Genomic DNA, 14,643 nt, shown 5'->3' on the forward strand with positions numbered 1-14,643 from the left:
ACCACTTTGGTTGTTTCAGGGATTCGATAACTGATGGTTGTTGTGGGGTTTTCAGGCTGTTTGGCCGTGTGCTGGAGGTTTTCCTTCCTAATGTTTCATCAGTCTCTGTTGCGAAATGTTAGGAAGAAAAAACCTCCAGAACATGACCAAACAGCCCAAAAAAACGCACAACAACCATCAGATCACAGCCATGAAAGCCTTCGAGAACACACAGATTTAATAACTATTTTTTACTTGGCAGCTTACATAAACAAACCACTATGACGATTTTCTCCTTCTTAATGGGTCTACTCTAGATGGAATTAGCAACAGGATACTGGCCATTAAGTCAGATCGAATGACTTCACAAGCTTCTGTGAAGTATTTCTATAGGTCAAAGGGGAGTACCTCTGAGACCCTAGAGAAGGCCTGTTCAGCATTTCATGATACAACAATAGGCTGTGCAGGCTTTTGTTTTGCCATTGTCTAGCTAGCATTTAAAAATATTTGATCAGTTTTAGTTGCTATCTGCCAAAGCTTAAGTGTGCCAGACAATTGCAAAGAAGAAAGGACTCAATCACCTGACTACTCAAACAGATTTAATCTGGGCAATGAATTGAGGGCTCATGGAAATACCATTTGAAACACACAGAGCCCATGCGTTCAAACATCAGCTCCTGATTGGGAGGAATATAAGCATACTGAGGGGTGACTGTACCCTATTCTGTGCCAAAGTGACTCTGAAATAATCCATCATGGGAAGCTCAAACATGCAGGTCAAGGGCCTTTGATTATAATAGTGAGCCCCTCTCTCCCATGAAGGCCCGATCAAAATAGGTGAATGATTCATTAAAGGTTAACAAATAAACACAAGTGTCTGGCCACCAGAAAATACAATCCTGAGATCTAAGTCCAGGTTCACTCTTACAGAAAAATACTAAATAGCCAAAGGCCAGCTGACCCAACGCTAGACCAGTTAAAGCAGTACCGAATCCCAGACCCTCCCAGCTTAGCAATACTGAACATTTATTTACAGCAGGCCTTACTCTGATGCCTCTTTGTGGGAGCATGATGAAATTGTTCCTGGCCTAGAAGAGCTTTGCATTCTCTTACCCCTTCCCTGCCCCCTTCCGGCTGCTGTTCTGGCAAATGTTAGCCAGCTTCATAGTTCCATCAGCAGACTGCTGTGCCAGCCGATCTCTGAGATCAGCTGGCAGAAGGGGGTTTCTGATGACAAAAGACACATGTGCCTAATCCTAACCAACTAAGGCCAGGATATTTTGGAGTTAGGATTGCATTGCCAGGGAATGTTACATAAAGAACTTCACCTCCTTGCCAAGCATCTGTTCCACCACCAAGTGATGCCTTCTGGGAAAGGAAGGGGCCTCTCTTCACTTAGTCACCCTTTAATGGCAGCAGATACACAACTTTTTTAGTCTCCCCTATTTTCCTGCATCACCGCTGGTATAACTCAAGACATAGGTAAAACTGCTTCCTTGTGGTCTTAAGATACACACATTTCATTGCGTGTCTCATAAATTCTACCTATGTTTTTTAATGCTTTCTTCGTGTGAAATAAAAAGATTTTATGCCTATTAAAACCATCATGAAACAAAGTGAGCTTTATTTTCCTCATTATGTTTTATAGATGAAAGAACTCTACAATAAAGAAGATATGTTGGCTCAACCTGACCAGAGGACCTTCTGGAGTCATGATGACTCAGGTAAGGGTGGGATGTAGATGTCTTAAAATGCCTTTTTTTTTTTCAAATCTTGTAAAGCATATATTCTGGTATATATGTATATTTCAAGTTGTAAGCAAGGACAGACCTTGTGAAGGGGGGCTTAACATTTGGGGTTACTTTAAAGGTAAAGGTTCCCCTTGACAATATTTGTCCAGTCGTGTTCAACTCTAGGGGGCGGTGCTCATCCCCGTTTCCAAGCCATAGAGCCAGCGTTTTGTCCGAAGACAATCTTCCATGGTCACATGGCCAGTGCGACTTAGACACGGAACGCTGTTACCTTCCCACCGAGGTGGTTCCTATTGATCTACTCACATTTGCATGCTTTCGAACTGCTAGGTTGGCGGGAGCTGGGACAAGCGACGGGCGCTCACTTCGTCGCGTGGATTCGATCTTACGACTGCTTGGTCTTCTGACCCTGCAGCACAGGCTTCTGCGGTTTAGCCCACACCTCCTTTCTAATAAAATCAAAAGAGCAGAAGTACAACATTGTGGATTTATGAAAAAGAAGGTGGGGTTGGTTCCTGCTTTCTTTTCCAAGTGGCCACTCTAAAGAGATCCCTGTTGGATCAGAAGGACACAAAGGAATTTTTCTTCCACTGTTGTTCCTGAGCAGCTTGGATACTGAATGTATTTTAGCCACCATGACTAGTAGCTAATGGCCTCATTAAATCTCATGGGAGTAATGAGAGCCATGGTCCAGCACATTTGGATGGCACTGAATTGTAGAAAGTTGCATTAGTGTGCCTGTATAGAAGTTGGGACGTGGTGGCGCTGCGGGCTAAACCGCAGAAGCCTGTGCTGCAGGGTCAGAAGACCAAGCAGTCGTAAGATCGAATCCACGCGACGGAGTGAGCGCCTGTCGCTTGTCCCAGCTCCCGCCAACCTAGCGGTTCGAAAGCATGCAAATGCGAGTAGATAAATAGGGACCACCTCGGTGGGAAGGTAACAGCGTTCCGTGTCTAAGTCGCACTGGCTACGTGACCACGGAAGATTGTCTTTGGACAAAACACTGGCTCTATGGCTTGGAAACGGGGATGAGCACCGCCCCCTAGAGTTGAACACGACTGGACAAAAATTGTCAAGGGGAACCTTTACCTTTACCTTTTATAGACGTTTACTATGGCCTTAATGTGAATGATTTGGTGATTCAGAAACAGAGGTCCTGGCTGTCAAACAAGCTTAAAAAATCTTTAGGTACATCTGAATGTGGACTCTGCATAGGAAAGTGACTGGGGCATAAAAAGTCTAAAGAGAATCTCTTTTGGGATGATAAGGCACAATCAGACTAAAGATAACTTAAATAATTTGAGATGCCTAGTTGTTTAATTGCACATTAAGTTGATCAGGTTCTAAGTGTTCTGGCGTTTTTATAAAAGTGCGGTAATGGTCTTGAAGCCTCCATAGTTTCATTACCATTGAACGGAGCTGACTCGGGTGGGTTTTGATTATCTGTATCTAATTAATTCAAATGGTTACGTTCTTTATAAGTCATCCTATGAGGCAACTTGGGTCTTGAGAAATTTTAAACTTGGAGTTATTATGTTTTTAGTCTGTCCCCCAGGTTGACTGCTTTCCGTGGGGCATGTGCAGAGTGGGGATTCCTTAAGGATAGCTGTCTAGATCAGATAACAGCAGACAAGTTTGGAAATAGTGCTTTCTGGCACTTTAGCTATCATCTGTAATATGAAGACTATACAGCCATTTTTTAGGTAGATGTGCATACATATTTTACTGGGATATGGGCCCCATGGTCTGGTTAACAAATTACTGCCACATGTCTGCCTCTAGAATTGCATTTTCCAGGCAGAATAGCTGCATGACAGACAGAAGTTCAACTAGTGAAGTAGAGTGTTCCCTGTCACAACATGGCTCCGATGATATGTTGATAGCAAAGATTTAGATCTTTATGTCCTGAACACATCCCCCAGTAGGGGATTTTTTTATAGTTAAAAAAGAGAAGGTCTTTCTAGGATGTCTCCATCAAGCATGGTATGATTTTTTTCACTGAAAGTCTGGATCTTTTTGTGCCCACTGCCATTGTAATAGATAAGGTCATATTTGCATGGGGTAATTACCTAAATTGCCAGTTAGCAGTGGATTATCAGTTTCAACTTCTTTTTGTATTTTTCCTGGCAGTCGCCTTGCTCCAGATGAGTGTTTGCTCCTTGGGCTGCTTGATAAGGTTTGGCTATGAGTGCTTCCAACTGACTTTGAAGTTAACTGCCCCTTGAATCATCCAGAGGCCACCCTTATTCCTGAGCTGTGGGTAGATGGTTTCACTCCTAAATAGATCTTTTCCATTAGCATGGCTGAACGTGGCTTTCATGTAGAGAATGTTTGGATTTCTGAAGCAAATACCTGGAGAATGGTAGTGAGAGGGTGGAAGATTTGATATTTCTGGTGCTTCTTGTTTTCCACAGTTATGTCCTGTATTTCACATGCATCTGTCACATGAATTGACAGAACTGCCAAAGCTGGCCTACAAATGCCAACTGTCAGACAGATGGCTGAGAGTTATGGAGGCTTTTCTCTCTATCTGTATTATCCTTTTGCCAAGCACACCTTTGAGTAGGGACAATGGGTATGACCTTGGCTCAGTGAGAGAGAGGGTAGTCACATGAAAAAGAGGACAACCTTCTTGCACATTTTAACAACTGAGTGGGAAAAGGAATTAAGCAGTCGTACTTTATCATGCCACTATACCTGGCAAGATACTGTCACAACTGCTAAAGGTACAGAAGCTCTGCCTTCTTTTTCAGTGTGAGAAAGTTCCGTCCCAAATTCAATCCCTGGCATCTCTCATTAGGACTAGCAAAGATTCCTGTCTTAAAACCGGGAAAGCTTTTGCTAGTCAGTGCAGATCAAGGAGTGGCACCCTGGATCATAGCCCTCAGCCTGATCTCATAAGGCCTCTGGGAGTGATCAGTTCGGGCTATTGGAAAGGGGATCTGTCTCTTCCAGAGCAGTCTTTTAGGTGGGCAAAGAGAACATGGGAGTGGCAGTGATAGAACGGAGAGGAGTGGGTGGCTCCATCCACTTTTTGGTTCTTGTCCCACAAACCTTAGGTTGTAATTCCACCCATCACTGACATCAGCTCCACTCACTATTAATAGACTACCAAGAAGGAAGGAGGTCCTCTACACCCATTCACTAGAAGGATCTGTGGTATGGCCTGGTATAAGTAGCTCTCTGAGTTCTTTTAGGAAAAGACCTTGGTTTCTTATAAGAGGTGGGCAAACCATATAAAGCAGCAAACAGACAGAAAAGGTCAGCAGGCAGTCAAGGTCATTACATTATAAAAGTGTTTAAAGCATCTTTCATCATTGTCCAGTGTGAGGGGAACAGGAAAAGCAATTGTCTTGCTGTTCCTGCACTTGTTTCACATCCAAAAACAGCTGGTCTACCAGATGGAGTAGGTGAAACAGATTCTATTTTTAGTTGCAATAAACATGATCTTGATCCCTAAATCCCAAAGTTTTTTGGCAAGTCACGCCCAACTTCCTACATTGTTATTTCCCGCCAGCAGTACTTGCTTTGACAATCCTAAGGTCCAATCCCACCCCTTAGACAATGTATAAACTCTGGAATTACTTTCACGAAAGGACTGTTCAATTGCATATGCAGGAACCCACCTTTTAACTGTGGAAATCAGTTATAAAGGGACTTTAGAAGCAAAAGTGCAAACAAAGCAAACAGAACTCTTGATTTAAATTTAAATTTTTAGGAGAGAGAAAAATTGCCTGGAATCCCAGGAGAACAGGAGGAAAAAATATTTTTTGCAATGGTGCCACACTTGACCATTTCATTTAGGGTGCAATTCTGTACAAACCTATATGAACATCCAATAAGTCACACTGAATTCAATGGGGTTTACATTTGAGTAGATCTACATAGGATTTATTAGTATATGACAAAGGGCTAATTCTGACATTAATTGTAAAACGCAGTCTAATTGCATGTTTCTGTTCTGTAAACAGGAGCTGCAGAGGAACTTGTATGACTATGGGAGACTTGGAGGAGAATATGAATTCTCTCCTCTTTTCCATGCCCTGACAAAATTACCCTCTGATGCTGCTTTTGCATTTCAGAGAAAATGAATATTTAAAAAGCAGCTTCAGATAGACTTTTTCTCACCCTCTTGAGACTATTAAGGAGAAACAAAAAATTAAGCTCCTTCTACACACCCACCTTCCACATGAATGCCGAGATAGCCCTGTGTTTTCCTCAATTGCTATTTATACAACAAACAAACCTCCATGTTCTTATGGCACGTTCACATATCTACATCAGATCATATCTACTTTGACCCTTAATTTGCACCTTCACCAGTGTAATAGGTTGCAGTGGAAACTAGGCTTTCCCATTCACCTCTGTGCATAATATCATTCAGTGCATTCTTCTACCTTTATTGAATTTTGGAAATAGAGTTCTCTTGTTTACAAGCTCTAGAGCAGTGGTTCCCGACCTTGGGTTCTCAGATGTTCTTGGACTACAGTTCCCAGAAATTCTGGCCAGCACAGCTAGTGGTGAAGACTTCTGGGAGCTGTAGTCCAAGATCATCTGGTGACCCAAGGCTGGGAACCACCGTTTATTAAGAATTTGATTGCCTTTCCATCCTCTGGGGGTTTTCTTTTAATTGTATCCATAATTGTTTCATTTCCTGTTGGAAAGACAGTACAAAACAAAATCTAGTAGTTAGGAAACTGAAAACCAGCTTGTGGGTAAGAATAAGATCTTCAAATGCTAGAAATCAATTTACCAAATGCATGTTTCTTCTTTTTCATTTTGAAAATCACATCCTGAGAAATATGATTGTCTGAAACTAGTTACCAGATGAGGTCAAACCTTTATGTGCATAGAACAGAATATATGATCATTTGCTGAAAACAAAACAGCAGCATGGATGATCCAGTGAATAATAACTGTTTAGTAGTTAAAGAACAGTATAGCAAAAGTATGAATAACAATAATGGTAAAAAATAAAGGATTTTTGCCTTCTATGTTTTTGTCCAGAAGGACAAGCTTTGTATGTTCCTGTTTAAAATGAACATGGGTGTCCATCAGATAAGATCTGGAGCTAAAATGTGTTTGTATATCCCACCTTTTCTCTATTGAACTCAAGGTTGGATAGAGGTGGTCATGGCTCTCCTCATCCCAGTTTATCCTCATAACAACCCTGTATAGGTAGGTCAGGATCAAAAACAGTCACTGGCCCTATGTTACCAACTCAATTTCTTGGTTCAGTCCAATGAATCCCAGTCCAAATCCCAGTCCAATATTCTAACCACTACATCTCAGTAGTTTCTAAAATTGTCATTGTGAGTTCCTTATACATATATCTTTCTCTTTTTTTACTCTTAATATCAGTAGCACAGGACAATTCACTGCTGAAGCCCCCAAAATGGCACACCTCGTCTGAACTGCTCTTTGTTTGTGGAAGGGAAGCACCTTTGGGTTTGGGCTCCCACAAAGAAAGCAGCTTCAATGGTGGGGCTTCTCATCCAATCACACCAAAACTTTTAATTGGGATGCCAGCAATAAGGGCTTACTTACACGTTATGGCTCCAGGCCTTGTGGGAAGAATGATTGTGATGGCTACTTGGATCTATATTTTGAAAAATCATACAAAATATGTAGTGACACATTTAGCATCAATGTGTTTTGACCCTGTGGTGACTATTCATGTTATCTTTCCACTAGTTAATCAACACACTATAATTAAGCATGAGACTACTAAACCTCAAACATGTGGTGTCTTCATGAGTTACTGAAGGAAACGGGAGTCCATTACCTCAGCAATGCAATTGGTCCCAGCACACCTCATACTTAACAATGTAACATTCACCCACAGAGTTGGAAAGGATTTTTGAATATATCATTTTGATCCTCAAAGGCTTCAATGGCATTGGAGTCCCGCAATGTAAGTAGGCAATTGTGCAAGTTAGCCTAGACATGCTTCTGGCTACATGTTGTACTCCTCTGCTTCTTCGGTTCCCAGTTCTATGCTTGGTTGGGCAGTGGAGACCAAACTGGAAGAAGGAACTGCTGTGCCATTGTCTTTGTATACACAGTTTTTCCGCTTAAGATTTTAGCCATTTTCTTTCTCTCTTCCAAATCCATAGTGAAATATGCTAGAACAATGATTCCCAACCTGTGGTATGCGTACCCCCAGAGGTGTGAACCATGACATTTAGGGGTACATGGGGGAAAATGAATAATGGTGGAAAAGGCATGTAGATCAACAGTGTAAGATCCTCCAATCTAGCTGGAACCCAAAATATAAAAAATATAAAATATAACCAAAAAAAGGAGAGTTTCTCAAGCTCTGGGTTGAAAGCACATGATTAAGCAACATTGCTGAAGCTGAATGGGTTGGTAATTTGCAATTATCTGGATGAGAAACAGCTTGGGATCCTTGCAGATATTCTTTTGACCCCTAGAGAAGAAAGGTGATATATAAAAATGTTAAATAATTCAAATAAACTCACAGTTAATATCAGGGATAAAGGTGTAAATTGTGGGTGGGAATTTGGTGGGTCAAAGATCAAATCACCCATTATTCACTCCCTTTCTTGTTCCCACTCACATGGTAATTGTAGTATTCTACATTATAGAGAGTTAACTTGCTCACTTTGTCTTTATAAATCTTTAAATGTAGAGAAAGGAAGGAGAAATATTATTATAGTATTCCGTGTTTTGCTCTTCTCAGGCAAAGGAAAAAGTTTAGTGAAATATGCCAGAACAGTGATTCCCAACCTGTAGTATGCTTATCCCCAGGGGTATAAACCAGGACATTTAGGGGTACTTGGGGGGAATGAATAATGGTGGGAAAACGCACATACATCAACAGTGTAAGACATGGTACAGGTCAAACTTTGTGAAATTAATTGAACATTATGATGAGTGGTGGAGCAGGTTGTCTTTGTTATTTAACCTCAAGAAAAGCCCTGTTCCCTTTCTTTGTTATTTTGGCCAGTAGTGGGGAGGTAAAGGTAAACGTTCCCCTTGACAATTTTTGTCCAGTCGTGTTCGACTCTAGGGGGCGGTGCTCATCCCCGTTTCCAAGCCATAGAGCCAGTGTTTTGTCTGAAGACAATCTTCCATGGTCACATGGCCAGTGTGACTTGGACATGGAACGCTGTTACCTTCCCACCAAGGTGGTCCCTATTTATCTACTTGCATTTGCATGCTTTCGAACCGCTAGGTTGGCGGGAGCTGGGACAAGCAACGGGAGCTCACTCCGTCGCGTGGATGCAATCTTATGACTGCTTGGTCTTCTGACCCTGCAGCACAGGCTTCTGTGGTTTAGCCCACAGCGCCACCACGTCCCCCCAATAGTGGGGAATCCCTCCCTAAACAATGTGGTATGAACACACCACTACAGTGTGCACATTCCTCACAAGCTCAGCTTTCTCTCTCCTCTGCTTTGTGAACATTCAAGTGCTGCTACGCTTGTACTGGTGTATATATCCTGGGCACCTCAGTCATTTCTGTGAGCACTGTTCAGTGAGTGGCCTCTTTCAGGCCTTCTGTGATGTATTTACTTGAATTCTTTGTATCTTTTGAGTTTTGAATGTAAGTATATGTGCACTGTCTGTTCGCCTTATTATTCCATTGCTTTTTAATCCCATTACTGGACTACTTATTTACACTTGCTGCATCTAAACATGAAACAACAGCAACCATATTAATTGCAAACATTTTGCTAATACGAAGGGTACAATTTATGGAAATGGGCTATCAAGGGGCACACAAGTAACAGAAGATTAGGAACCATTGTGCTAGATGAGCCGAAACAATCTCACTAGAAATCATATCAAATCAAAACCACTGCTGCTGCTGCTGCTGCTGCTTGGGCACTTGCTCAGGGAGATTCAAAACTGAAATATTCTTGACAGAAATAGAGCTATTGAGTTGAATGAATGAATGAATGAATGAATGAATGAATGAATGAATGAATGAATGAATGAATGAATGAATGAATGAATGAATAGTTGTTGTGGGTTTTTCCAGCTCTTGAATGAATGAATACTTTATTACGGTCAAAGACCAGTAAAACCAAATTAATATAAAATAGATACATATAATTATAGTTTCGTAAAGTCAGTCAGGGTAATAAAATTCCATTACAATGTGATAAAACAACCCCTTCTTTCCAGTTAATAACATCATATACTGTATCCTTAATATAAATAAAACCTCAGCCAGTGTTATATTAAAAACATTATATTATCTATCTAAAATCTCCTACCCAAACATTTGATTACGAATAACCATTGCTGCAGCACAGAATTTGGCCACTTGTCTCATAATATAAGGGGTATTGTCAGAGAGCAGCAACTGGACATAATCCTTCTCTGATCTCCCGGGAGATTTACAGATAATAGGTGATAAAAGCTCCATCCAAAGACCCCGATAGCAAGTACAGAAAAGGAGAACATGACCAACTGATTCAGCTTTATCACTATTACAAGGGTAGAGACAATCTGGTGTAGGCAAATCTCGAAATCTTCCCTCCAGAAGCTTAGAAGGAAATATATTGAGCCTAGCTAGCGTAAAAGCCCTTATGGTTTAGATGACATAGTGCTGACTAAATACGAGGAGATGATAAAAGCAGATTTCTTAAGAAAGTTATATTTTACTACCTGGCCAACATGGTCCTGTAGTTCAATGTCCCATACCCTTAACTTCACTGCTTTGATGGCATCCTTGAGACCCATTGCTATAAGTATACTGGGGGGGGAGCCAGTTTTCGATGTATATTGGGGGGGGAAACCAGTTTTCGATATCTCTTCAGTTATATGCTTCTTCCATTCCGACTGAAAGGAATGTAGTAGGATCAGTGGGGCCAAGCCTTCTAATGAAAAAATCAGTTTAAGTCCGTATTTCACCATAAGGACTTTAGCCCGTGCTTTGATGGATATTAGCCCAACCTCTAAGCAAAGAGCCACATTAGAAGTACAAGGTGGAACTCCAAGAATGGCTCTCGCAAATTTAGTCTGAACAATCTCCAGAGGTTGTAGATTAGCGTAAGCAAATAGTTGAGAGCCATAAAGCATTTGTGAAATAATCCTGGCATTAAAAACTTGTATTGCCGATGGTACATGTTTACCCCCATCAGTATGGAAAAATCTTGTTAGTGCCCCAGTATTTTTCTGGGCACTCATTGCTGCGTGGTGTACATGAGTAAGCCATGAGCCTGAAGAATGAAAAACTATGCCAAGGTATTTGTAGCATGCAACTTGCTCTACAGGGTGTCCATTTAGAGACCATTTATGCTTTATTCTCCTTCTACTCACAATCGTAATCTTGGTTTTAGCATAGTTAATTATTAGTTCTTTATTACAGTAGGAGGAGAAGGATCTCAGAAGTCTTCTAAATCCTACGCAGGTTGTTGACAGTAAAACAGCATCATCAGCATAGAGTAAGATTGAAATTGGCTGAGAGGCATGTTTGAGCTATTGAGTTGTCGATGTAGAAAATAAATTCACATCAACAACTCAACATTAGTGTAATCCTCGGTCAATGCAGGAATCAGTTCTATCAGCTTTATTTCCTGCATCTTCATGTAAAACATAGCAACACAAATTCTGACTGGTTAGCCCAGATCAGGGGTGGGGAATTCTGTATGGCTCCAGAACTTGTTGAACTACAGATTCCACCATTCCTTCTCTCCTCTGGCTGCACCCTCCCTAGAGAGATCAATCTCATTGATGAATTTCTATCATTGCCTGAAATGCCCCTGATGAGGCCATGACTTTGACTTTAAGATTCACTCTCTTCTTATTGTTTGTACTTTGCCGACACTTCATCTGGTCTGTGGGGCTTCAGCCCCGTTTGTTTGTTTATTGATTTTAATTCTTTGTGTTCATTTTGTTTGTTTCAATGGTGTATTTCTTCATGTTTATCCTTGTTGTTAGCTACTTTGGGCATGATTCATAGACAAGCAGGATGTAAATATGTTATTAAATCCTAAGCCTCTTAAAGGCACCACAAGCACAATATCGCAATAGACCAGGATATTGCAAGATCTCAGCAGTCTCACTTCCTGATTCCTAGTACAGTATGATTTGTTAGTATTATAGTCCCTCTGCTCCTCAAGAACATTTAATCTACTAATACAACTACTGTATGAAGATTCTCTTTAAATGGGTTGTCATGGTTCGTTCAGATATGCTGTTTTGACAGTGTGTGAACTTCTTTGTCATTTTTTCTTATAAGATTAAAAAATATTCAATAGTAACATTATCAGGACAAGGTTTCATAATGGACCTTATCCTGTTCTTGTGACAAGGCTTTGGACTGTTGTGGTCACATGTTTGTAATTAGCTTCTCTTTAGCCTATCTGTGCTGACTGAGGCATGCACAGCTGTTACGCATGTGTGATGATCCCTTTTAAATAACGCACTAAGGTATGAATGGGAGCATTAAAAGGAGAGGGGGGAAAACACTGTGGTGCAGGCAAGGTACTGTATTTGACTCAGGGAACCATGACCACTTCAACAAGTTGTGGTTGCAACACCCAAAAGCAAACATTCCTTGAATAATTAGGTCAATGCTCTAGGTGTTGAAGGACTGCAGACCTTTCGTCAGCATGACCTCAGATTTGCTAAAGCGCAGGAGGCCTACGTCTGCTTTTCAAACAAGAATGTGCTTTGACATAGACCTATATAATAAATAGCTGTTAAGAACAAAGCAAGGATCAATCTCACTAGTAACAAAGGTCCACATGAAAGTCTTATGGGGCTCCTTAGAGATGGGATCTGTATGACATAGCAAGGGCTTTAAGGCAATCTGTTTTCAGATAAGGCTTGGAATATTTCTGAACTTTTTCTTTATAATCTACGTTTGAACAGATGATGGATACTCTGGGTCTATAAACAAATTAAGCACCCTTTAATCTATGAAGTGTCCCTTCTGTTTTAAACTTGGCTACTTCTCAGAAACATAGATGGACTATCACCAGATAGTGTTTGTTGTCATTGTTCACTCTTATTGGCAGACTTAGATTTTGCTATTCTTTTATTATGATTGTATAAGTAAAAGTATTCCAAAAGCAGTACTATTGCACAGGCTTGTATTCATGCTGAGCCATGCTATCCTATCTTTTCATTGGGGGGAGAGTTGAATATGGCAGCTGTATTAAGCACAGAACTTTAAGAAATTGAGAAATAGATCACAAATCATTTCTGCTGATTTTTCATTTTTTTAAAAAACCAACCAACTAATTAAAAGCTTTTTACTATGATATGTGTACAGTTCTTATCACTGCATTTCCAAAAGTAGTACTATAGAGAATGATTTTACCAGTTCCACTACCCACCCACTCCCATGGAATGGACAGCTGACTATCAAGGGTCAAGAACAGTTCCTCTGTGAAAAAGGTTACCAGCATCTCGTGCTTTTTTAATTTTAAAAGAGGTAGCTGAGGTGGATTAGTGAGAGAGCTACTATGGTGTGGTGAACAGAATACTGGGTTGAAACAAAGAATCATAGAATCATTGTTGGGTTCTTCATAGGATTTAGCCTCCAGTCCCCTTCTCATCTTTGTTGCTCTTCTCTGCACCCCTTCCAGGGCCTCAGCATCTTTTTTGTATTGTGGTGACCAGAACTGGACACAGCACTCCAAGTGTGGCCTCACCAGAGCAGTATAGAGTGGTACTATCACTTCCCGTGATCTTGATGCTATCCCCCTGTTGATGCAGCCCAGGACTGTGTTGGCTTTCTTGGCAGCTGCAGCACACTGCTGACCCATCCTTAGGTGGAGGTCCACCAGGACACTTAAATCCTTCTCACAGGTACAGTGGGGTCTTGACTTGCGATCGGCTTGACTTGCGAACTTTTTGAGTTGCGTACCTCTCCGTCCGCAAAAATCCATTTTGACTTGCGGACGGAGACTTGAGGTACGTACCAAAAAGTTTAGGAAAAAAAAACAGGAAATTCGCAAGTCAAGCCCCCACTGGTTGGCGGGCAGCCCGGACGCTCCTCGGCAGCCCCAGCCGGGGCTCCTGCCTCCTTGCTCCCGCGCCGGAACAGAGCTTGGCTGCGCTTGCCGCCGCTGCTCCTGCTCCCCGCCGCCGCCTTCTTCCGAGGGCCACCCTGCTGGATGGCCAGCCGGTCGCTGGGGAGGAGCCGGGAGTGAGGCAGGAGGTCGCCGCTCGGCCCACGCGAGGAAGGGCAGCGATCCTGCTTGGCAAAGGGTGCCCGGAGGACCGGCCCTTGCCCTCCCAGGAGGGGCGAGGAAGGATCCATGCAGCATCCGCCCAGCCCCTGGGGGCTTCCGGCTTCCGGTGCCTCCGCCGGCCGAGCTCTGTTCCTGCGTGGAGCAAGGAGGCGGGAGCCCCGGCTGGGGCTGCCGAGGAGCGTCCGGGGCGCTCAGCTGGCGGACGTGCCCGAAGCCCCCGGGGGCTGTGCTTGCCGCCGCTGCTCCTGCTCCCCGCCGCCGCCTTCTTCTGAGGGCCACCCTCCCAGGAGCGGCGAGGAAGGATCCCCGTAGTATCTGCCCAGCCCCCGGGGGCTCCCGGCTTCCGGTGCCTCCGCTGGCCGAGCTCTGTTCCGGCGCAGGAGCAAGGAGGCGGGAGCCCCAGCTGGGGCTGCCGAGGAGCGTCCGGGGCGCAGGGCCCAGGCACAGGAGAGCACCGGCAGGCTCCACGCCATGCACGACCTGCCCTTGCGCCGAGGTCCGGGCTGCCCGCCAACCCGCCCCTCCCCGCTTTCCTTCGGGGCTGCCAAGGGCCGCGGGAGCGGCTCGGCTTCCCCGTGCGAGGGCGGATGCTCTCCAGTGCCTCCCTTTCTCCTCCCACCAAGGCCGCCGCCACCACCGGGATCTGTGGGCTGCCGCCGGGACCTGAGGTAGTGAATGCCCTGACTGACGGCACCCCTTCCCTTCCCTTCCTCAGGGTCCCGCGCCGCCCTATGG

At 43.2% G+C, this 14,643-nt stretch overlaps 1 protein-coding gene across 1 annotated transcript in view; it reads left to right on the forward strand.

The window, feature by feature from the left end:
* Positions 1–14,643, forward strand: part of SGK1 (serum/glucocorticoid regulated kinase 1) — a 92,614-nt gene that overhangs the window by 49,578 nt on the left and 28,393 nt on the right. The window contains exon 3 of the mRNA XM_020779728.3: positions 1,628–1,703. Coding sequence (XP_020635387.1) covers positions 1,628–1,703 — 76 coding nt within the window. The remainder of the gene's footprint in view (positions 1–1,627; positions 1,704–14,643) is intronic.

The sequence above is a fragment of the Pogona vitticeps genome, chromosome 1 (genome assembly GCF_051106095.1).
Source record: "Pogona vitticeps strain Pit_001003342236 chromosome 1, PviZW2.1, whole genome shotgun sequence".
NCBI classification, from domain to species: domain Eukaryota; kingdom Metazoa; phylum Chordata; class Lepidosauria; order Squamata; family Agamidae; genus Pogona; species Pogona vitticeps.